The 25260-nt window shown below is 39.2% G+C and overlaps 1 protein-coding gene across 2 annotated transcripts in view; it reads right to left on the reverse strand.

The window, feature by feature from the left end:
- Window positions 1–415: 415 nt before the first annotated feature.
- zfyve16 (zinc finger, FYVE domain containing 16) overlaps window positions 416–25260 on the reverse strand; it is a 27311-nt gene continuing 2466 nt past the window's right edge. Inside the window, exons 2-18 of one of the 2 annotated variants that reach the window (XM_054612304.1) lie at window positions 24671–24780; window positions 21779–23784; window positions 20250–20346; window positions 14947–15123; window positions 14718–14857; window positions 13318–13525; window positions 11725–11847; window positions 10882–11037; window positions 10571–10795; window positions 9654–9736; window positions 9034–9138; window positions 8385–8535; window positions 8214–8294; window positions 7976–8138; window positions 6784–6889; window positions 6507–6683; window positions 416–5435 (exon numbers count right to left, since the gene is read on the reverse strand). In XM_054612304.1, coding sequence (XP_054468279.1) covers window positions 5277–5435; window positions 6507–6683; window positions 6784–6889; window positions 7976–8138; window positions 8214–8294; window positions 8385–8535; window positions 9034–9138; window positions 9654–9736; window positions 10571–10795; window positions 10882–11037; window positions 11725–11847; window positions 13318–13525; window positions 14718–14857; window positions 14947–15123; window positions 20250–20346; window positions 21779–23784; window positions 24671–24740 — 4227 coding nt within the window. In that variant the 5' untranslated portion in view covers window positions 24741–24780 and the 3' untranslated portion in view covers window positions 416–5276. The remainder of the gene's footprint in view (window positions 5436–6506; window positions 6684–6783; window positions 6890–7975; window positions 8139–8213; window positions 8295–8384; window positions 8536–9033; window positions 9139–9653; window positions 9737–10570; window positions 10796–10881; window positions 11038–11724; window positions 11848–13317; window positions 13526–14717; window positions 14858–14946; window positions 15124–20249; window positions 20347–21778; window positions 23785–24670; window positions 24781–25260) is intronic. The other variant, XM_054612305.1, reaches the window with a different exon arrangement.

Raw genomic sequence — 25260 nt, forward strand, 5'->3', positions numbered from 1 at the left:
TAATTATGCAGAATTGCCCATTTCCCAATATAATTATTATTCATCAGTTTAATGTGGCAGCTGATAAATGTGGAGCTCGTTTATATTACTTTATATACTGCTGGTAGATAAATCTATAATAATATATTATTTATTTGGTGATAATGTGTTGTTTTTTGTATATTTTGCAAAGGAACTGAGGTTATTAAAAAAATGTAGTTGAATTATAAAGTAAAATATTTCCTTCTGAATCGTAGTGGATCAGAACATAAAGTAGCAGAAAATGTAAATATTTCGACTTGTACTTTAGTACAATATTTGAGTAAAACAGGTGGGGGTATGAATGCTATTCTTGCAGTATTTTGAAATAGAAAAGTAAAAATCTGAATCAAATTCATTTAAGACAAAGATTACAAACAAATATTGTCTCATAAAACTCATTTTATTCTTTAAATACTCGAGTTATTCAGATGATTCGGACCCAGATACCAGGTTCACCAAATAAAAGCAATGAATAAATAGATGATTTACACAAAACAGAGAAGAAAACTTTGACAAATTGGAACGTTATTTTGATAAATCAGAGAAAATATAATAATTTACCTGCAAAAATGTTACTTCCTGATTGATATATAATACGGAGGAAAATACTTTTAATTATTCTGCTTACAAAGTTTAAATAATGATGTACTTTGTCGAGATCAACCAGATGTCCTGAAACTTTCTGAGCATGTTTTGATGTTGTTTGCACAGCTGGTGAAACATGTCGACTTTCCCTCGTTTGCTTTACGTTCAGCGTCGAAACGCAGATATTTATGTTTTTTTCTTGGGTGACAATTTGAGTATTATCTGTAATTTACCAATTTGAATTTCTTCTCTCAGGAAGTTGCTTTAGAACTTCCACAAGTATCAAAAGAATGTCTACAAGAAATACTTTATATTAGTAAAAACATAATGAATAGTACTAGAACAACTGAGCTGTATTTGATGCATTTAATTGAAATCTTAACTCCCAAAATGTTTTTACTGTTTCTTACTTTGTTCATGTTTGTGATTCATGTTTATTTGAAGCCCAAAAACATTTTACACAATGTTAAGAAGTTTCTAACTAACTAAATATAACAACGTGACTTGGTTTGTTTGACGAAAAGATGAAAATGTTTCGTTAATTATTAGCCACTAAATATCAAATGTCTCAACTCTGAGAATCATAACATTTGGAAATCAACGTTAAAAATTACAGCTGCTTTTATTTAGATTTGTACACAACCTACACATTCTTTATGCAATGCATCTTGGGTATAGATATTTTCCACCTTACGACAACATAATAAATTAGATTTGTTTATTTCTGGAATTAACTGTGTGGTGTTTTTCTCTTTTACACTTAAACATTTATGTAGCCTATTGTTCTATCAAAAATATGAACTCTTTCTTTTTTGGTTAAAACTTTTATGATGCCAAAAATAACGCTTCATTATTATACAGAAGAAAACTCTATGCATATTGTTTTATCTTTTTTTATAATTGGACAAAAAAAACAATCCTGACTGAAAAGTGAGATTCTGGGACAGACTGTCAAATACGAGGAATTTGGCGGATCAGATCGGGATTTGAATTTTGTGGAAATACGAGAAGCTGGTGCAGAAAAAAAGGGTGAGGTTTTCCGTGTGATCAAAAAGGACACCGAGCTGTCTGCTGTTTAAATGGTTCTGAAGTAACTTAAAGCTGCTGTGAAAACACATGAAATCAATTCAAATCATGAAACTGGTCAGATGCTTTTCACTGTTTGGTAAAATACTTTGTGAGTTCTTGCTCCAAATAACACCTGAGATGACTCCTGCTGAGTTCAGGGCACAAACCACAGGTGTTTTTAAAAAAAGCATTATGTTTAAGATTTTGGGAAACCTGCTTATTAGCATTTGCTGAGAGTTGGAGCCTTTTCACACCTGAGAGCTGGATGCCAAAAAGTCCTTGTGTACGTCCTGACGACGGCGCCTACATCCCGTAAACGTCGCCTACTTCCTGTCAACTACCACTACTTTCTGTAAACGCCGCCTACATCCTGCCAGAAAAGCCTACGTCATGTCGACTCCTCCTACTTCCAGTCGTCTCGCCTACTTCCCGTCGACTCTGCCTACGTAATGCCAACTTTGAGTTCATCCCATCGAAAATGCCGATGTCCTGCCGACGTCGCCTACGTCCCGTAAAAGTCGCCTACGTCCCATACAAGTTGCCTACGTCCTGTAAAAGTCGCCTACATCTCGTAAAAGTCGCCTATGTCCCGCAAAAGTCACCTACGTCCCGTAAAAGTCGCCTACGTCCTGTAAAAGTTACCTACATCTCGTAAAAGTTGCCTACGTCCCGTACAAGTCGCCTACGTCCCATACAAGTCGCCTACGTCCCGTAAAAGTCGCCTACGTTCTGTAAAAGTCGCCTACATCCCGTAAAAGTCGCCTACGTCCGGTAAGAGTCGCCTGCGTCCCGTAAAATTCGCCTACATCCCGTAAACGTTGCCTACTTCCTGTCGACTAAGTCTACTTTCTGTAAACGCCGCCTACGTCCTGTAGATGCCGCCTACTTCCTGTTGAAGTCGCCTACGTCCCGTACAAGTCGCCTACGTCCCGTAAAATTCGCCTACATCCCGTAAACGTTGCCTATTTCCTGTCGACTGAGTCTACTTTCTGTAAACGCCCTGTAAAAGTCGCCTACATCGCCTACATCTCGTAAAAGTTGCCAACGTCCCGTACAAGTCGCCTACATCCCGTAAAATTCGGCTACATCCCGTAAATGTTGCCTACTTCCTGTTAACTAAGCCTACTTTCTGTAAACGCCGCCTACTTCCTGTTGACTCCGCCTTCATGCTGCCGACTCCGCCTACGTCCTATATACAACGCCTACTACCCGTCAACGCCGCCTACAGAAACTTCGGAAACTTGTTCCCATCACACCTTTTAAGGTCGGAAAAGGGGAGTGACCGTTTCCAACAATTTCTTTAACTTTCATTCACACTCACACCTACAAAAACCGAAGCATAAAAATAACAAGTTGTCGTTTTACACAGTTTTTGTACAAATGAAAGAAAAAGATTCATTCGTGAGCTTCGGATGTTGATTTTGTTACATCTGGACAGAGCCAGGCTAGCTGTTTCCCCTGTTTCCAGTCTTTATGCTAAGCTAAGCTAAGCCACTGCTGGCTGTATCTCTAAGATATGAGAGTGGTATCAATATGCTCATCGAACTATCAGCAAGAAAGCTAATTGGCTTATTTCCAATTAATATCAAACTATATATTTAAAAGTTTGCAAAAAGCCTGTACAGTTATAATCATTAAATATTAAGAATTAAATAAAAAAAGTGTCAGATAACTTTCAAAATGCTTAAAGAGAGCCATAAAATGTCAAATGTAAAGTTCTCATCAGCTGTGCAAATCTCAAAAACTGAAGCAGACATCGTGAAAATCTCTTGAAGTAAAGACAAATCATTGGTATTTGAGCTGGGAAATACTGGTCAGCAATTAAAGAGGATGCTGTGTTCATAAAGAAACAGCTGCTCGATCCAAAAGTAAGAATGTTCAGACAATGAAAGTATAGCAGAAGCTTCTTGGACCAAAGCTCACTAAAATGGAAAAAAAGCAACAGAGAATTTGTTTTAAATGAAGTTGAGTTTCAGAACTTTGTCGTCCAAAACACACCGGTCACATTCACGTCTTAGCAAAAATAATTTGTGAATGAAGAAGATGCTCAAGATGGCCGATTACCCATCGAATAACAAAAAAATGCATTAATCCTCCTGTAGCGTTGAACTGAGCTTCATCTGAACAAAAAACCTGTTACTGACACACGACGGGCCTCGTGCAAGAAACACTTAAACAAATGTATTAGTGTCACGTACGTATTTAGAATTTAGGAACGAACAAAACTCACGAGTTGTCGTATGAATACAGAAGTGGAAAATACTTGTTTGACTTAAAGGGATATTCTGGATACTTTGAAGTGGAAGAAGCAGCAATGTTCTGCTGTGGACGTATTTTAGAAACCTAAAAGAATCAATATCAGTTTAAGTGAACGTTATATTTAGAATATTTTCACCTCTTTACTTTTATAACGGGGAAACAAAGCTGTTTTCTATGCTCTCTGCAAAGACACCAGACTTCATTGACAAAAACAGTAATTTTACCTCTCAGAACACAGCTGCTGTCTCTATCCGTTAGATCGTTTGTGTTATTGTGTGACTTTGGTAACATGCATCCTAATGCTCGTCTCTGTCCAGGTGTACGTCCTGTGAAAACACCTGACAGCGTAAAAACACAAGTACAATCTCTCATAAACCTCCAAGACTGTCATATTGATCTGACCACAATCATGTCAAAACTTTAGTTCAAATCCCACTAATAATAGTTCTGAAACTTCTAAATATGTCGTGTTTTAATCCACTGATTTCAGAGGTTGTTTCTTTTCACATTTTGGTGACATTTTCCTGAATTAAACCCCAAAAATGGAGCGGAAAAGGGAGAAATTTAAGGGCGTGGATTTGAGTTTTGAGCAGTTTGGTGAACGTGACTTTGAATGTCGCACGGGCAGAACTTCCCCCCCCAAAAAGTCTCAAAAACAATTCTTGCAAGAGGCCCAGTGTTTAATTATAATATATAATATATAATGAAAGCATGGTTTCCTTTAGAGGAAAATTAATTTCTTTGCTGTTTTTAAGAACAACGCCAGAACTTGACACGTTTTCACCTCCCAAGCACTGAATACTGCAGCCAGTAATATCCCCTTGCTTTAATATCATCATTTCATTCAATAAGCCCATATTAAAATATAATAAATACATCCAAATGAGAGACATTTCGACAGAGCGTCTGTTGTGTGTGGGGGGGGAAACATTCACTGAGGTGCTCCGAGCTGACGGAGCCTGGAAGGCAGAGCAGAAGAAGAAGAAGAAGAAGAAGAAGAAGAAGAAGAAGAAGAAGAAGAAGAAGAAGAAGAAGAAGAAGAATCGGTTTGGTTGTATTTGGTCGTGTCGTAATCCTTGTTTAGTGTTTGGCTTCTCGTATTAAAGCAGCTTTGGTGAGCACAAATAAAACAGAAATATCATTTCAACTCCATGAGAACACCCCCAACCTCAGAGTGGGAATGCTGCATCGTCCTCTGTGATTGGCTGCATGTCCATAAAAATGAGCTGTAGCGTTAGCATGTCCCGCCTAAAAATCAACAGCTCCTCTTTTCTCTCTCTGTGCTCGATCACCTTATTTTTATTCCAATACTGTTGATGTGGTTTTTTTTGTCTGCATGTGCGTTAGATGGTGTGTGTGATGTAGAAGATGAACTCCATGTCCATGGCGGTCTGCGGAACGCTAGCACTACCTCCGTGGATGACGGGGATCAGAGCGCCGTCCAGCTCGTTCATGTAGCGCTGAGGGAGGAGGCGGCCTCCGGAGCCGGCCTGGTACTCCACCTGAGGGCGGAGACACGGAGAAACCAGCTCAGTTTATACTCGCTGTAATGAAGATGGTAACATTTTTGTAACTTTGTGTGCGCGGTCATGTGACTGTCATTGTAAAAACACTGTCTGCTCCTCCAGGGACGATACAAAGGACAATTTTTAGATGCTTTAGAAACAGGAAGTCCTAAAAATCTACATTTTAGTAAATATTTTGCAGCCAAATCAAAAAGTTTACAGGATATTTAACCTTTGTTTCTTTATAATGCATTTAACACTTGACTTGTTTCTTTACAGGGTTTGTATAAAGACAAAGTAGTCGATGGATATGAGTTTACAGATAATTACAACCGCTCCTCGTCTTTGTGGAGGTTGGTTTATGGCTTTTTGATACTTTAAATACCGTACTGTGGTACAAAAAGGGCTCTAATGAATAGTTGGAAGTTTCATTCATATCCAGTGGTTATTTTGGCAGCTATTTTAGATTTAGTTAATCAAAAAAAACCTAAATATTTTATCACAAATATGTTCTCTCTTCGCTATTTTTCAATAAAGTCTTAGTCCTGCTTCAAATGTCCTATTTCATCAGATTATATTCAATATTTTAGCGCATTTTCTTCCTTCTATTTATTGCTAGTATTTCTGCACAGTGTCAGATAAAGATCAGACTTCAATATTATTATCATCATAACACTATTTGTAGGTTTATATTGGTTGCTTTGTAGGATTGTTTCTGTCTCCTGTGATCCAAACACAAAGTCCAAAAGTCAACATTTATTTAAAAAAGATAGAATTAGTTTTTTTTCTATAACAAAATTAACAAAATATTCTGCTTCATTTTATATTTGTTGGCGTTTAGCCTTTCAAAAAAACACTGATGAGTTATATTCATTAAATTAATATGATTTAATAAAAAAAGTGTAGCTAATTGAATATGATCAATCACTTCATTCAAATTAAGTTGTTTTGGGGGTGATGACATCATAAAATACGACGACAGACGCAAAAGCTTCGTTCAAAAACCTCAATTGAAGCTTTAAAAGTAAAATAAAAAGAAATTTTTCCATTACAAATATAGATTTTTACCATATCGGCCTGCGTAGAGATTCGAAGCGAGAGCGAGTTGATGCCGCTGGAGGCGAGGACGGCGAGGTGAGGAGTCAGAGCGCTGCAGGCGGCCAGAGCCATCTCCTTCTGAAACACGCTGCAGGACGACAGCACCGACTCCAGGCTGCAGTCTGGAGCCTTCAGCTGGTAGAAAACCTGGAGAAACATCCAGAGATTCAGAGATTCAGACACCTGGACTGGGATCTAAACCTCTAAACGTTTATCAGGTGCAAAGACTTGGTTGATTTAAATTCACCTCGGTGCAGCTGATGGTGCGTCCGTCCGTCTCAAACTCCGTGTCCTGTTGCATCCTCACACTGCGGACGCCATCCAGAGGTCGCCCATCAACGCCGCTGGTTCTGCTGCAGAGGAGCAGTAGAGTGAGAGAATCACATCACAGATTAATATATTTGAGTCACAAAACAATGAAAAAACACCATTAATTCTCTTTAGAGCTCAGTAATGAATGTTTGTCTTAAATACACTTACATTTTAAAGTTTGGAGGTAAAGTTATTTACTTTTAAAAGATTTTCATTTGAACTTTTTAAAAAGGACAAGTTCACTTCTTTAATACAAAACTCCCTCTTTGTGTTAGAGCTCAGAAAAGAAAAACTGTCTGGGGAAACAAGAGGAGAACACTATAATTTTAGATCTTGCACGTAATTTGATTAACTCATATTATTTTCAAATAAATTGTATTTTTACAAAGGAAATAAATATTGGAAGCTTGTAAGAAAGAGATGTTGGTCAGCAAAAACTGTCTGAATATTCTTTTAAGACGGACTTAAACTAATCTGAACCTATTTTTTAATTTCACAGACAAGAGGAAAAATGTATTGTTTTTATAGATTGTTTGAATTAAACGCTGTAGTTTCTTTCATCTGTTTGAAGGATGTTTTTCTCGTGTTTAGGATTTTGTGTCGCCTTTTCTATTTTGTTCTTTCCTAAATGTTTGTTGCTAGTTTACAATGTGTTTAATACTGTTTAACACAAACATGTTTGGATGCTTTGAATGTTTAAATATATTTACTTTTTGTGAAATAAATGATGAAAGAATTCAAGATGCATTTTTTTCTGTGTTATTCTGCACTAAAAACATGTTTGAGTTTTCTCTACTTCTAGTCATGATTGTGACGTTTCCATAGAGATGCAGAACTTTTATATTGCAGTGAAAATCAAGGCCACAAAGAGTAAAATGTGACATGAGCAAAAAAACACCCAGTAACTGCTTCAGAAGGTTAAATGAAACGAATGGATCCTTATGCATTTGTTTCGAACAAACTTGCACCGAATCCTTACCCCTGTGAGGGTTAAGGTTTGTGTAACAAAGGTAATAACAAATAAAACATCTGATTTTACTACTTGTACTAGAGTATTTGTTACGACAGCAGTCCAGTGGAGGACAGAGTGTACCAGAGTGTAAACAGTGGAGTGAACTCGTGGTTACCCCGTGTTCACAGGTGAACTCAGGTCGACCCAGCGGACGCTGACGTTCTCTCTCAGCTCCCCGCCGTCGTTCCTGCCGCACGGTATGTGGAAGTCCGTCTGCTCCCTCAGGGCGCCGCGCAGGGCCTCCATGGTCTCCGGAGGGATTTGCACCATCAACCCATCTTAGGAGAGATTCCAGTTACGGTAGGTCCCAAAAAAAAACAGTCAAGCATTATAGAACAAATCAGTATCTTTACCTTCAACAATGCTGGACTTGGCGATGAATCCTGAAGACGCCTTCAGGGCCCCGTTGAACACAACAAAACTGGCTCCAGTCACTGTAACAAAAAAAACCACAGAATGATGTCATTGTACTCGCTCGTCCTTCTTTATTTCTGATAGGACGGAGGATCACAGGCGGCTCTCACCTGTGCGGGTCTTTCCAGGCTTGCTGTTGGCCTGCGTCTGGTAGTTTCCCTCCTCGTTCTGGAAACAGACCAGGTGAGAGTCGGCCTCCGAGCTGAACCTCGCTCCGATGCTGATGACGTGCTCGTTGGACGCGTTCACCACCTTCTGCATCTGTAAAACACAGGAAACACGTTCACAGACCTGTAGAGCTGTGTGTCGTTATGTAAAGAGTCCTTTTACACGATGTGATTAAATACTAGAGCTTTTACTTCAGTAAAAGTACTAATACAACACTGTTAAAATACACCACTACAAGTAAAAGTCCTGTATTCAAAACCGTACTTAAGTACAAATAGTGGAGTAAAAAGTACAATATATACCTCTGAGATGTAGTAAAAAGTACAATATGTCCCTCTGAGATGTAGTACAGTATAAAGTACAATATGTACCTCTGAGATGTAGTACAGTATAAAGTACAATATGTACCTCTGAGATGTAGTACAGTATAAAGTACAATATGTACCTCTGAGATGTAGTGGAGTAAAAAGTACAATATGTACCTCTGAGATGAAGTAGAGTAAAAAGTACAATATGTACCTGAGATTTAGTACAGTAATAAAGTGACTGTTTCCCATAAATCGTGGATTCCTTCCTCTCCGGCTCTCTCACCTCATTGAAGCTGTTTTTGGGGATGTCGATGTAGCTGTGGCCCATCTCCATGTGGATCCTCAGGCCCTCCACCACCGACAGACTGTACTGGTAGTTCCTCAGGTCCTGAAGATAAAACAGGTCACTCAACACTGGAAAAAAAACCTGTTTTTATGTTTGCATTTTGGTGCACAGACTTTGGTGTTTGTGCCTCCAAATGAAACCAATAAAGGAAAGAAAACAAGGAACTCAAATGGCAATTCATAAATCCAATGTTCTCAGATCAATGGATGTTTTTCTTGCTTCCAGATTCACTCTGGTCGTATAAAACACTTTAATTATGTCTGTTTCAGATAAATTATTGTAGTTGTATGTGTCAGTAAAGCTTTAAACTGGTTCTAATGTTACTCATTAGAGAAATCTTTGTCACTGGATTACAATGACAGTGATGACGGACTAAATCCCTTTTCTTTCATCTCGACTCAACACTTTTTCAGAGTCATTTTAGGACAAACTTGCAGGAAAAGATTAACAGCAGACAGCCACTTAATTAAAAGCAGGTTTCAGTGGGATTAAGAACTGAAGTACATGACTTCAGTACATATAATACTTTGTAAGACTCAAAGTGTTTTATTACTCACAGCCAGTAAATTCATGATGGTGTGTCCCGTCTCTCGATACACGGAGTCCCGAAAACGGACACTTGTCAACGTGGTGGGATAAACTGGAAAACAGAGAAATATGAGAATAACATTACCGGATAATTAATCATCTGTATATGTAAGTTATAAATAGTGTGGTGACTAATTTACAAACATATAAATATGATAAAAACATCACATTTTTTATAAAGGGATAATGTTCTCAAGTAATTTTGGATAAAATAACCTTTAGAGCTGAAACTAACAATTTTCATTATTGATTTATTTCAATAATTTTGATTAGGATCTGACCTGTGACCTATTTCTAATTAAATGAATGAGAATAAATAATATTTAATAATTATAAACAAAGTAAAACATTAAAGAGAAAACGCAGCTCGGTCTACCATTTTTAGTAATTTAATTATTCACAAATTTTGTCTTATCTTTTACTTGAAATGTAGGCTTTAGTTTATTGTGCTAGGACATTACATTACATTACAGTCATTTAGCAGAAAATGACCAAGGACCAATTTTATTCATGATAAATACAGTTTATTTTATAGTTTATAGTTGTTTTCCATAAAAATTGTGTCTGTATGTTAAAAGTATCCAACTTTAAATGTTGACAGTAAATATTGTCTAAATGACATGCAAATGGGAGTTGTTAAATAAATAAAATAAACAATACTTTATTTCCTAATCATTTGAATTGTGTGTTTTTATAAAAACAACCAATATAGATGACAATCTCAATGTAAAAGGAAAACATGGAGCATCTTATAATACATCATTAAAACTAGAACAAGATTGGTGCATCTCGAAAATATATATTTGATACAATCCAAACCTTGGCTTTTATGACCCGTTGCAGCCCTATAGACACGACATTTAATCCCAAAAAGCCACAAACTCACCGTTGTATTCCGCTCCGAGCCGCAGAAGCAGCCGCAGAGGAAAGACTTTGGCCCAGGGAACCTCCAGCTTCTGGACCAGCAGGCCGAACATGAAGGGCTGCGGGGGGAGAGTGAGTCCGTCCAGAGGCTGACAGGTGGGAGAGAAGAACAACATCCCTGCGTGGTCCTTACTGCCCAGGAAGCTGCTGGTGAACGTCACGTTATCCAGCTCCTCCAGAAACTTCCCTGTAACAGACGACAACGACTCTGAAGGATTTGTTTTTTTGTTTTTCCACAAAGGCAGAAAGGTGGACTGCATGTGGTGCATCTACCTTTCTGGGCTTCTTGGTAAATGTTGAGATAGAGTGTGAAGAGGTCTTTTGGAAGAGTTTTTTCTTCCGGTAAACACTCCAACAAAAACACCAACTCTCTCTGCCCCAGAGCCTGAAGCCCGTTGGAGCCGAAACACCAACACTGACGACCGGAGTCTGGTGGAGGAAAGCGAAAACAGAGAAAGTTAACAAGGACGAGATCTGTGGGAGAGAAAGTAAACATGCATGACTCTCATTTTAATCCATAACGATAAAATAAGATAAAATAATCCTTTATTAGTCCCGCAGCGGGGAATTTGCAGGATTACAGCAGCATAGAGGATTGTGCAAACAAGAGATATAGAAACAAAACAAGTATTATAAATAAGTAATCACACAGTAAAGAATATTAAATAAGTAAAAAAGTAAAATAAAGGATGTTTAACCATATGTTTTTCTTACGCTGATATTAAGGCAATTTTAACTAATTTACCATCAGACCTAAGATGTTATAAAAAATAATCTAAAGATTCATTAAAAAGCATGTTTTTCGTTAAACAATCGCCAAAACTACGCCGTTTATCACAGCAGAAGTTGTTCGTGCTACTAAGCAACCAAAATCAACGTGCTGTAATGACGATGAGGATGAAGTTGCGATACTTTAGCAGTAAGACTCACTGATTAAACTAATAAAATATAAATGGATTTCCAGCAGCATAAATCCCTCACAGTAGCTTCACTGCCTGATTTGCATCATCATTGCATCATTTACTGCAGCTAATTGGCTGTTTATTAGCTTTTCAACGGAGGTATATAATGAAAGCATCCAAAGATAACTCGTATTTTATATATATTCTTACTCACATGTCACCAGTTTGACGTTGACCAGCAGGTTGGCGTTGAGAACAAACGTCAGCGGTCGAGGTCCTCCCTCCTCTAATAAGTGCAGAATCTGGCAGGGGGCGGGGCTTTCCTCAACCAAAACATCTGGAAAGAAAAAACAAGTCAAGATCCAAAAGCAACATTGTGAGTTCGTCACATTTATCTGTTAAATTGAAAACTTGTGTCAGACAAATGTCACACAGAAGAGTTGAAAAGTATTGATTCAAAAAGAAGACAAGTGTGGATATTAAAACTTGTTTTGCGATTAATGTCGTAATAAAGTACCATTGTGAGTGCAAGGGACACTTTTATCCTCCTCTTTCTACTGAATGTCTTAGAGTTTTTCATCAATTTAATAATTTCTTAGAGAATTCGACTGCCTGTTTTATGAAGTCTGATAAAATGAAGATTTTGTATCATTTAATTATTATTTTCTAACATTCTTTATGGTTACTTGCTGGATATACAAATATACAGAAGGAGACGCAAAGACAGATGTTTTGCTGTGATTGTACAAGTAAAATGTATTTTTAATTGATTGTTGTAAAATGAGAAGTATCTCCCCAATATTATGAAGTTGGCTCATTACTTTTTATTTATTTTATGTTATTTAAGCAGAGGACTTGATACTCAGTGAGACATTGTTTTTCATTGATTCTAATCAGGTGAACACAATTTTTTTTGCTGCTCCAGCTCTGGATTATTATCACAAACAAACTGAGATTAAAATGAAAATAAGAAGTGAAAAATATTGTTGTAAACTGAAACTAAACAAAAACATTATTTAAGATTACTGAAAGGATATTGCCTGGTTAAAAATACAGTAAAAATATAAAGAAATGAATTAATTTTAGTTTTAGTTTTCTGTATATCACTACAGGAAAAAGGAGACACGAGTCACTCTTGAAACATAAACCACAGAAGCTGAATCTACCAGGAGACGGCGCTGTGCTGCAATTGCTTCAAAGTTAATCTTTGCAGTTTAGTGTTGTAGAATTAAAAAACATGATTTAAATATTGTAATAGATCAAATGCAATTTAACAAAGTTGTTCAGCTCAGGTCTGATGTTAAACAACTGGAATCAGGATGAAATTGCAAGTTTTTCTTCTTAAAGGTTTTGAAAGAAGACTCAAGTTGATTCTCAAATCAAAAGATTTAAACATAATGGCCATTCCTACTCAGTTCTCCAACAAAGTAGTTTGTTTCCTTATGTAGCTAAATACTTCTGAGACATTTTACCTGGCCCTAAGAACAACCTACTAAAACTAAATATATGTAAATAAATAAAAAATAAACCTTTCTGAAAACTGAAATTGAAACGAGCGAACTCACAAACTTACTAAAACTAACTCAAACTTACATAAAAAAATAAAATCTATTAAAACAACAAATAAACATGAAAAACTGAAACTAAATTTAAGAAAAGCTAGCTAACACACTAACTAAAATAAAGATGAAACGAAAAATTAAACGAAATTAATAAGTGAAAACTTATCGGCACCAACATGTAGATCTGCAAACACATTCCCTTATCGACATGTTCCTCTAAAAGGATCTAAATAAAACAAACAAACCTCCAGCTTCGTCCTCCCCGGTGGCGATGAGCAGAGGAGGAAGATCGTCCTCGTTATCCGGCAGCAGACTGGGAACTCTCGCCACAGAAGAACCGATCCCAGATAGGAGAGCGTAGTCCCAGGGTCCAGATACCGGGGGCCGGACCACATCCACGGAACCAGAAGCTTCAGGGGGGGAGGAGCCACCGAGCTCTACCTCTGACCCGACCTGAAACACGAGAGGTAACGTTAAATAGTGATAATATATTGGAAGAAATTAAGCAGACAAATATCTTATTTAAGAGACAGTTTGGATGTTTCTCGTTGTGGTTGTATGAAGTTCTTTTCCATAGTCAGTGTTTTACTACAGTAGATGGAGTTTAGAGAAACAAACAGGAGAACAAATCAGTGTACTGCTGTGGACGTATTTTAGAAACCTAAAATAATCATTATCAGTTTAAGTGAATGCTATATTTAGAATATTTTCACCTCTTTGCATTGCTGTAAGACAGCCCTCTATGTAATCTGTGCTCTCTTCAAAGACACCACACTCCATTGACAAAAACAGTAATTTCACCTCGCAGTGCACACAGGAGATGCTGGCACATTTTAGACACCGGAAAGAATCAATATCAGTGTAAGTGTAGAATATTTTCCCCGCTTTACCTTGCCCAACTGAAGCCTACATATCGGTCTCTTCAAAACTACCAGACTCCATTGACAAAAACAGTAATTTCACCTCACAGAACACAGGGGATGCTGGTCTACTGCTGCCTCCATCTTTTGGTTTGTTTGTGTTATTGTGTGACTTTAGTGTATTAAAAGGGTTAGTTTGGATTCACCAAAGTCACACATTAACACAAACAAACCAACAGATGGAGGCAGCAGTAGACCAGCAACTCTTGTGTTCTCTGAAGTAAAATGACTGTTTTTGTCAATGGAGTTTTGTGTCTTTGAAGAGAACATAGATAACACTTTTAGTTCCCGGTCAGAAAGGTAAAGAGGTGAAAATATTCTAAATATAGCGTTCACTTGAACTGATAATGATTCTTTTCGGTCTCAAATACGTCCACAGCAGTTCATTGTTTTGCAATGTCTGTTTCTACAAACTCCATCTACTGTAGGCAACGTTTTTCTCTTTTGTTCAAATCTCTGTCTATTACTTTTTATAATAATAGGCCTCTATCTTTAATTTCGGACAAGTTAGTTTGGCTATCCTGCAAGTAAAACTCTTCAGATAGTTGCCTGAAGTGTCTTAAAGTGCTTACGATATTGCTATATTACATCCAAACTATGTATTTAACCACCAGTGGCAGACCAACTCTCTCAAAAGAAGGTTAAAGAAAGTTGCTAAAAAGTCCTAAAACTAAGACTATATTGTTTTTCCTTGTTGCTCATATGTGTGGATGATTGTTTCTTACTGTTGTTTGGTCTGGAGAGACGGCATTGAACTCCTGCGAGCTCCGGCGGCTCGTCACCGACAGCTTGGTCGTGTCCGCCACCTCTCCGTTCGGTAAGATGCCGTCAGCGAACCAAACCCGCTTCTGTTCCCGAGGACAACCTGACGACACAGGAAACGTCTCTTTAAAGGGTTCAGCTCAGGGGGAAAAACAGTAAAAGTATGCATACAGTATTTAGGAGCGACCGTACTGTCATTGTTTGGGTGTTTGAGAACGGACACAGGCACCATGACGGTGGGCGGAGGGGAGTTAAGAGTGCCGGCGGCTCGAGCCTGCTGCAGAGGGGGGATGGTGCTGCAGTACTCAGACGGGACGTTGGGGTTCGGACTTGGACCCGCAGGACTCATCATCCGCTCCAGGGCCTGGGCTACAAGGAGAAACACGTCATAGAGGCGTGTTAATTTTAGCATAAAGTTCATTTTAATCTACTTAACTCAGCTCTAATGCAAGGTCACTTTATTCTTTTTTTTTTTTTCTTTTTAGCCTCACTAGCTGTGTGACTCCATGAACGGAAATGTTGGTCCAGACGGAAACATCTCAACAACTATTGGATTGATTGTCATGAATTTCTGTGCAGACATTCATGTTCCCCAGAGGATGAATCCTGCTGACTTTGGTAATCTTCTGATTTTTTTCCTCCAGCGCCATCATGAGATTAATAATTGAACAATTGGATGCATTGCCACAAAAATTTGTTATTTATTGATCCCTTTATTTTTCATATTTTCCGTAAGGACTACATTTTAATTTGTACAATACTTTGGTTTTGGTTTCTCAGCTGTTCTTCATGTTTAATGCTAATTAGCAAATGTTAGCATGCTGACATCCCAAATTAAGAAAGTAAACATAAACTATTAAACAGCATTTTGGCGTGCAAACATTCACATTTACCTATACTTTGCAACCAGTAATCAGGAAGTGACCATATTTGGACTGAGGAGGAGTGACGTAGAGACGCCGTATACATCTCTGGTGTCGACCTGTCAATCAGTGTGTAGCCCCGCCCTAAAGCATCCCCTGCTTTATGGTCTGTTTGACTCTAAAAGGAGCATCATTTACTAAATGAACATCATGCTGTATTGAAGAAGACTTGGAACTAGAGATTGAGACCATAAACTCATGTTTACAATGTTTACTGAGGGAATAAATCAAGAGAGAAGTAGAGTCATTTTCTCATAGACTTCTATACAACCAGAGGAGTCGCCCCCTGGTGGACACTAGAGAGAATGCAGCTTTAAGGTACTGTAAGGTAACTTGAGGGTTCCTGCCTGATTCTTTCACAGTATGAAGGTACCGTTACAGACTTATTTGTATTACTTGTACTTTAAATTAACACGGACACAAGCATGAAGAAGTTTCTTTGATATTGCAGGATTCTGTTAATAGCAACTCTGAAAACGAGGTTGAAGCCTGCAGCAACTTCTGATGATGATGATGATGATGCTGTGAGATATCAAATCAGATCATTCAGAAGCAGAACTGGAGCATGACTATGACTGTGTGAGCTCAGAGGACATTCAGTGGACGTTCTGCACGCAGTTTATGTTGAATGACCACGAGGCAGCGGCTGTGATTTGTGTTTCCTGTGATGACTAGTTTGATCTTGAGAAGAGCTTTATGTTTAACACGGTACAATACTGCATTACATTCCTGCAGCTTTGTTTCTTATGTTTTAATAAGAAAGCTTGTTTTGTGTTGCTTTGACTGTTACCCAGGACAACATCAGACACATTTGATTGACGGCTCTGCCTCCACTGCAGAACATGATGTGGAGCAGATGATTTAAGGTTATTGCAAACAGGACAGACGTGAGTTGTTGCTTCCAGGAAAGCTGGCTTCAAGACTGAGAGGCCCTCTGAGAAAATGCTGATGTAGCACTCCTCCACATTATATTGATTAAACGTCATAGATCTTTATCGATCTGTTGTGTACCGACAACAACTACAGTGTGGTTTACAAAAGCCCGGGGACACAGCCACAGCGGGGGGGAGAACACGGCAAAGACATTACAGTTATTCAGACCCTTGTTAACCCTTTGAACCCCAAATATCTGCCGGCAGAATGGAAAAGCATCTTTTCTTTAAACAACAACCAAAACTACACCATTTATCACAGCCAGAAGCTGTAAAAACCCTCATTATCATTAGATTTTCATCTTTCTGACGATCCTTGAACAGATCATGTGTGACGAATGTCTCCGTCAGAGAAGGCAATCAAAACAAAGCTTAAAATTGTGACATTTAATTAAATAAATAAAAAACATGTTATTAAAAATTTGTCCCAAATAAACTGTTTACTTTAACCAGATTCTGTAAAAAAAAAACATTAAATTCTGAGCTCCTCAGTGAACTATGAAGCCATGATTGATTCATCTGAGACCAACAGTCATGTGACAACAATTCTGTGAAACGTGGACTGAACTAAAAATGTAAATAGTTTAATATATATATAAAAAGTAGAGCCTCCATTTTTTTTCAACACTGGTGACACTTGTAGACACTTGATAAAATGCTGGATATATAGCTACCATTGTTTTCCAATTTTTGTAAAATAAATTAGCAAAGAAATTAAACTTGCTTTTTTTCCTTTTTTATGACTTATGTCATTATAACTGTGATATTCTGCACTAAAGACATGTTTGAGTTCTCTCTACTTCTAGTCATGATTGTTCTGTTTCCATAGAGGAGGAGGACTTTTATATTGCAGTGAAAATTAGGGTGCAAAAGAGCAAAAATTGCCCCGAAACTGCTTAGGGTTCAGAGGGTTAATGGGTAAAAATAGTCACACAGCATCACTACAAGGAGAGTTGTTTCATCCCGGGAAAGGATGACACGGCATAAAAAAAGTCATCCAGGGCTTCAGGCAAATTACTTCCAAGTACAAGTAAGAAATCCATCAGTAACCCCAAAATATACACAAATATTCCTCGGCACAGATTATAAACAATCCAACAAACCAGCAAAACCAGAGGGGCAGTAAACAAACGCAGCTTACCTCATCATCATCATCATCCTCATCATCCTCATCCTCTCTGCTAAAACTCAACCGGTCCAAATCACTGCGAGTCTATTCCTCAGTCTGACTTTAGTCACTCCCATCACAGCTCTCATGAAACCAGCTCCTCCGCTTTCACATCCCAGAGTCTACGTCTGTCGTTAGCCGTAAGCAATAGCCTGTTAGCCTCAAACTGGTGTGTGTGTGTGTGTGTTTGTGTCAATGTGTGTGTCAGCAGTGAGCTTCACATGAAGCTCACCACACTGTTATGAGAGATGGAGAGCAAAAGGAGGGAGGGAAGGAGGGAGGGAGGGGGAGGGAGGGAGGGAGAGGTGACGGAGAGGAGAGAGCGGTCGCGTCACAACCTCTCGAGCATCCACCCGCCGCAAAAAGTGGATCACCACTTCTTCTTTCTTAATTTAGACGGCGTGTGTGCGAGCATCACATGTCTGCTGCGTTCAGAGAGGAGTCACACACACACACTCACACTCACACACACACAACCAAGGACAAATGCCAGTGTCCTGCTATAACTCTCCCCCCCTCTCTCTCCATCCATCTTCCCCCCCCCCGTCTCCCTGTCCATGCTGCAGTCTTTAACCATAAAAAGAAGCCTCTGACCACAGAAGCGGAAAACAATTTAAAGATCTTTATTTTTCTTATGTCAATAGACCAAAAAAAGGATTCTTCATATGAACGTTTGAATTTTTAATATCCTCTGAGCCACAGGAATTTTTTTTGTTGTGTTTCGTGCCTTAAATATTCATCTGAGCTGCATAATGAAAATGTTACTGTGATGTTATTAAGTTTTCATGACAACGAGTGAATACAGTCTATTTAAAGATGAGTCGTAGTTCATGTGAGGGATGAAAAGTTAAAATCAACCCCCCCGTGTTTCTATATTCACTTAAATACAGTGACAGGGTTTTGTCGACAATAATTAAATATTAAAGCTGGTTTAACTGATTTTCTTTGGTCACTTGGGAGGCTGCAAAGCAACCTGTAAACATGACAAGGACATACAGGCTGTGTCCAAAATCACTCACTATATATTACACTATATAATGAACTATATAGTGGAATATATAGTAGTTATTTTGCCAGCCATAAACTAGTGATGTTACACACTGTGCCGAGGTTTAGGACCTTGTGCCAAGAGTTGAAACAATATTGTTTAATAATTAAATAACAATAGATTCTCCTGTCTAAATCATTTTCCTAGAAACACAAGCAAATCCACTGCCCTCTGCACGGTTAAACACTAATATCGCCCCTCCTGCCATTACTATATTATGATTAAATTATTGACCATTATTTTACACACATTTAATTCATTACTCACAAGACAATAAGCCAACTGGAGCAAAAAACAGGAGCCTATATCACAAATTATAAGGTTGAGATCATCCGTCAGAGATCTGTCTAACAGACTCCATCGTGTAATACACTCTTTGACCAGCAGGTGGCTTTGTGAGCACATGATACCTTGAGAAATTAACCCTTTTTGCAAACCAAGTTGCATGAAAGCATCATCTTGCCATGACTACTATATACCATCATGCATTGCACTGAAGGAAAAATGGCCGACGGAGAAAAAAGAGGAGAGAGAGCTGCACGACTGAGACGAATCCATGAGATGTGGCGCGAAAATGATACATTTAATGTGACGAACGCTTCCGTCAGAAAAAGCAACCGAAACATTTGCAAAAAAAACATCCCGTTACATTACACATAAATATCAGATCCATTGTTAATATAAAAACATTCATTAGTGCAGCTTTAAAGTGTCGATGTTCTAAATCCATTCCCACAAGAAAAGCTTTCAATCAAACTACTCAAATATTTAACTGTCAAAAATGTGTTTTATTGTCATTACTGTTTCTAACCTGATCTTTCTCTTCATCACTTGTATTTGCAAACTAGGTTAATCCTCTATCAGACAGCAAAAACATGTCACTATTTAACAATGGAGGAACATTACACTCACAGGTTTTTTAGCTTGATAATATCATTTAAATCACAATATAATTGTTTTTATCTATTTATTAAAATGTTATATACAGTGGCCCTCCAGGTGATATAAAACATTTGAGCATAAACTACATCTCCGTCCCATTTGAGAGGTTTGTCAATAACCCACAACTTATTGTTTTCTATATTAATATACACTTGACACTATAAAAAACTTGTTTTAATGTACTCTTATTTGTTTGTTTACCATATTTAGTTGTTTGGATTCTAATCATATCTTATACTTCTGCACTGTGTTTACTGTTACTCACCTATCACCTAGCCAATTCCTTGTATGTGTAACAAGTAACATACTTAAATAAGTTAATTAACTGTTTCGGATTCTGATTCTGATTGACTCTGCACTTCTGTTAAAAAGTGGTAGAAATACTTCCTTATTTACTTCCTTATATTAGGAGCTAATCTTTGGTCACACGCTCGTAAATGTGGAAGTGAATCTCTGATCCGGGATGAAAACCGTGGCCTTACCTCGGTGTATGGTATCGAAGCAGACGACACACACGCGAGCCTCCTTCTCCAGGTACTTCAGCTTACACTTCCTGTTGCAGCACACGGCACAGTACACCTGCCACAGAGAGGAGGCAACAACAAAAACACAATTCAGTGTACATCTGAACATGTGTGTCTATCTGAGAACAATAACAAACAGTCCTCTCTAATGCCGTTTTAATCACCGGCCCCTTAAAGGGACTTAGCTCCATCTTTAGGACACCCGGCTCAGTTGGGATCTATAGAGGAGCTGCTGACTCATGCTCTCTGCGTCCATGAAGCCACGGAGCTATTTTTGGTCCTGGGAAGTAATCCCTTTAATTGAACCATTTCCAAAACACGTACTCTTGCTGAGAACTTTCACTTTAATTTACCGTCACGTGTGATATGAGCGTAAATGTACAATAAGACAATCTGCAGGAGAAATGAACGCAAATAAGTCAAATAAATGAAGTTTATTAGACAAACTATTATAAATATTTGGTCAATATATAGTTTATAGACAACAAGGCACCTAACACCGATTTCTTTTATACAGAATATATTGATTATAAACCTTCAAAAAGCTCCCTGTTAATTCACCAATAATGTTTGGTTCTGTCAGTAATATTACAAGTTTAGAAAATCACAGTTGCAAAGAAAAGTGGTTTGTATTTTGAGCCATCGAATTCATTCAAGAAGGAGCAAATATAGCATACCCAGATCACTTTTTTTGTCACTGGTACCAATCATTGGTGATCAATATTGGCCGATTAAGATCTTCTTTGTTGATTTGTTATATCTTGTAAACAAATCTCCAAACAATTTTTCTTTACCACAGCCTAAAAAATCATTTCAACTGCTCTGAAGTCAGTTAAAACAATCAGAAATTCTAAATATCATCCTGTTATTTTGTTAAACTCATTTATAGTAATCAATATTTTGGTGGTTTTGGACTGTGGTTAAGAAAACACAAGACATCTGTTGACAGCACTTTGGGCTCAAAGTTATTGTGACGAGCATCAACTTGAATCTGAGTCACATTTGTTTTGCAGTTTTTGTTTCTTGAGGATTGATTAAAAGGCGGGGTCTGTGATTCTGGAGGAAGATTGTTGATATTTGAACTCAACACCCAAACATCCCCTGCTTTATGGTGTGTTTGACTCTAAATGGAGCATCATTTACTAAATGAACATCATGCTGTATTGAAGAAGACTTGAAACTAGAGATTGAGACCATAAACTCATGTTTACAATGTTTACTGAGGGAATAAATCAAGAGAGAAGTAGAGTCATTTTCTCATAGACTTCTATACAACCAGAGGAGTCGCCCCCTGGTGGACAGGAGAGAGAATGCAGCTTTAAGACACTTCTGAATCAGCTTCACAGGTTGCTGTCTGTTAAAAACCAACCTATTCATCGCTTTACTGAGAAAATAAGTGGCAGATGAATCTTAATTATTGTATCTACAGCTGGTTTTCATACAAGGTACATTTTAGTGAAACTTTGTGTCTGAGCTGACTTTCTTACCTTCCCACAGGCTCGACAGTGATGCCTCCTCTTGGTGAAGGTGAACCTCTGGTAGCAGTTCATGCAGTTTGGAGCTTCAGAGTCGGGCATCCATGCAGGCTGTCGGCTCCCCAGCTCCTCCCCTCCCTCCCTCTTCCAGTTAACAGACCGAGCTCCGTCCGTGGGCGACTCCCCGGGGTACGGAGGGGGCTCTGACAGTTCATCGTACCCGACGCTGTAATCCCGATGCTCCTGAGACGGGCACATCGGGCTCAAATCCCTGATGTTGGAATGCTCTTCTCCGAGACTCGAGGGTGAGCTATCTTCATCATCCTCCTCTGGTGTGGGAGCCTCTCCTTCCTCCCCTGCTGGTGGAGATCTAGCGGTTTGGCAGTGTAGCTGTTTAGGTCTTGCACCTCCATAGGAGGGCTGCTGATCGGGGCTACCGCTGTGCTGGGGCTGGAAAGAGTTGCTGGTCAGAGAATGGTTTACGCCGGAGGAGAGTTCTGACTCCTCTTGGCAAGGAGGTCCGCAAGAGTCCTGCGATGGAGCACCGGGGTTAAAACGCCCCTCGACGGACACGCACATTGTTCTCTCGCTCTCTGGAGAAGTCAGATCCTCTACTCTGTCCCTACCGCAGATCCTCAGCTCCCCGCCATCCAGATCTCCGTTATTCTCTGTGAGACTCTCGGGCTGAGTGAAATCCCCCGGTGTGCCGCAGAAAGAGACGCCTCTTTGCTCCGACTCCGCATGCGCCCGCAGGAACGCGTCCAGCTCCTCGTCCGTGACCAGCAGCTCGGCCTGGTCGCTCTCGGGGAGGTATTCAAAGCCGAACTCGGGAGGATCGCCGGGGCTGGGTTCTGAGGCGAGGTCTGCAGAGGGGATAGTGGCGGCAGCAGCAGGAGGTTCAATAGCGAGATGTTGCCCCTCTGGTGACGCCCTACCCTCCGCCAGCTCCTGGGACACGGACAAATCCTCTACAGGGTCTTGTAAACGGGACCTGGCTTCCGAGGCTGACGTGGAGTCGGCCTCCGTGCTCTCGGAGGCGTCCACCGCCTCGTCACACAGCTCCCCAGCTTGCCCCGACTCATCCTCTGTGGTGGTCGCGTTCACCAGAGCTCCACACATGGACACGGCGATGGGAAGGCACGATAATCCCACCGGTATGCAGTCTGAGTTCAAACAGACAGAAGACTCCGCCTCTCCTTCATCCGAGGCTTCTAGCGACTCCGTGTTCTCCGAGGTTGTTGTTGTTGTTTCTTTAATGCTATCAACAGGCAGAGAGGCTTCTGGGTCACAGCGGTCCAAAGAGTTATCAACCACTTGGTCTGTGCGAGCCTCCTCCTCACAGTCCCTCTCCTCTTTCTCAGCCGACTCGGAGATCTTCTGTGGCGGTGGATCCTCTGTGGACTCGCCGCTCCTCTCCACCGCGGCAGGAAGGATGACGTCCAGCAGACTGAGCGAGGCGGAGAATCCACCGCTCTGCTCGTTAGCGTCTAAAACGGTGGCCTGCTCCTCCACGGCGTCTCTAAAGCCGTCACTTTGCTCCTCTCCGGTGACCACGGGGCTGTCAAAGTCAACCAGCAGCGCCTCCTCCTCTTCTTCCTCCTCCTCTTTCTCTTCCTCCTCCTCCTCCATTTGCTTCTCCGCAACATCCAGTTCGCTGAAAGCATCGTGGCTGTTGGCCCGGACCAGGATGGCCGAGCTGGTGTCGTTCACGAGGTCGCACACGGGCTTCAGAGCTCTATCGGGGCAGGGAGGGGCGGAGCTCTGAGCTGGCCGACGATCCACGGAGGAGAGGAGGTCGACCCCCGTGAGAGGCTGACCTTTGACCTCCCTGTCGTCTGCGCCGCGGTTTTGAGTGGCGGAGCGGTCAGGACAGCTGGTGGCAGAACCATAATGGAGAGAGTTAAGGTCGGGGAGGTTCGGCGGGACGGGAGAGGCCTCGGAGGTTAAACACTGAGAGCCCAGTGAGGAGAAAGGGTACACAGACGGCTTCAGGAAAACAGATTTGCATTCATGTTCCTCTGAAATAAAAAAAGAACAAAACATGTTAAACACAGATACACTTAAAAAAAAAAAAATGTAGATATCAAGTTGTATTACTGATGTTTAGAAGAAAAATTGAACTCCCAAATGTATTTTTCTAACAATAATTTAAATGAAATTGCAAAGATTTGACACAAAAATCGTATGGGTTGGACATTGTTTTAAGTTTAAAAACATACATTGTTCTTCTGTATTGAATAAAAAAACATCACTGTCACAAAGAGCTGCAGGGATTAGTCGACTAATCTATTAGTCGATCTAAAGAAAAATAAACAGCAACTATTTTGATGATAAATTCATCGAAAAAAATCCCACATTTTAAACAAAAACAGCTCAAATCAGTTGATTTCTTTCTTTTTTTCTGTTTTATATTAAAATAAATATCTTTGGGTAACAAAAATGACAAAACAAGACTTTTAAAGACATTAACTCAGACATTGAGAAAATGGAATGGAAGTTATTCACTATTTTCTGACATTTTATAGACCAAACAATGAATCAATTAATCTAGAAAGCAATTGTCTGTTGCACCCCTTTTGTCTAGGTTAGCTGTATATTGTATACTGTGTGTGTATGTGTGTGTGTGTGTATGTACATATAAACAATACATGAAATCTTTATTTTCCAGCCTCTCAAAAGTGTCATTTTTACTCTGTTCTGTATTTTTGTCAATTTTATATCTTTCTTTTTGGACTGTTGGTTTGACAAATCTAGAGATTTCTAAATGTCAAAATTGCCTCAGAGAAATTGTGATGGACACATTTATCTCCCTTTTTTGACATCAAAGGATTAATGGAGAAAACAGTAGGCCGATTTATCAAAAAGGAAACTAATCATGACTTTCAGCCCTTTTTTGTTTCTTACCAGTACTGAGCTCAAAGTCATCAAGCAGTTTGTCCAGATCACAAACAGCCGCCTTGAAGAAGCTGTCCATGCTGGACTAAAGCAAAGGGCCCTTAACCCTCCTCCAATTCCTAAAAAGACAAAACAAAAGACTTATTATTACAAACAACATCTCTTTTCAGTCTAATATATTTCCTCTACGGGCGCTCGTAAAAAAAACCAAAAAAAAAAAAAAAAAACCTCAAGAGCAAGAATCTAGGTCAGTTCGACACATTAACCTATTGTGACATCCTAGTTTACATGTTGTAAAGCATTCTGTATATCTTTAAAGAAACAGTTGTTACACATAGTAAACATAATAAAAAACAGCAAAAGTATAAAATAATCAATAATTATACGGATGTGATAACCAAACAGGTGGAGGCAATAATGTCACCCTAAAAAGACATCTTTTTAATCTTTATTACAGTATTATATGTCATGTAAGGTAATGAATATCACTGTAATACATATTTGAATATGCACAAAAGTCTATCTTTTTAGAGCAGCCAAATTGTAAACCAGGCATCTATTATGTAATTCTAAAGTAGGACATGTAATTCAAAAGATGA

The sequence above is a fragment of the Anoplopoma fimbria genome, chromosome 14 (assembly GCF_027596085.1).
Source record: "Anoplopoma fimbria isolate UVic2021 breed Golden Eagle Sablefish chromosome 14, Afim_UVic_2022, whole genome shotgun sequence".
NCBI classification, from domain to species: Eukaryota; Metazoa; Chordata; class Actinopteri; order Perciformes; family Anoplopomatidae; genus Anoplopoma; species Anoplopoma fimbria.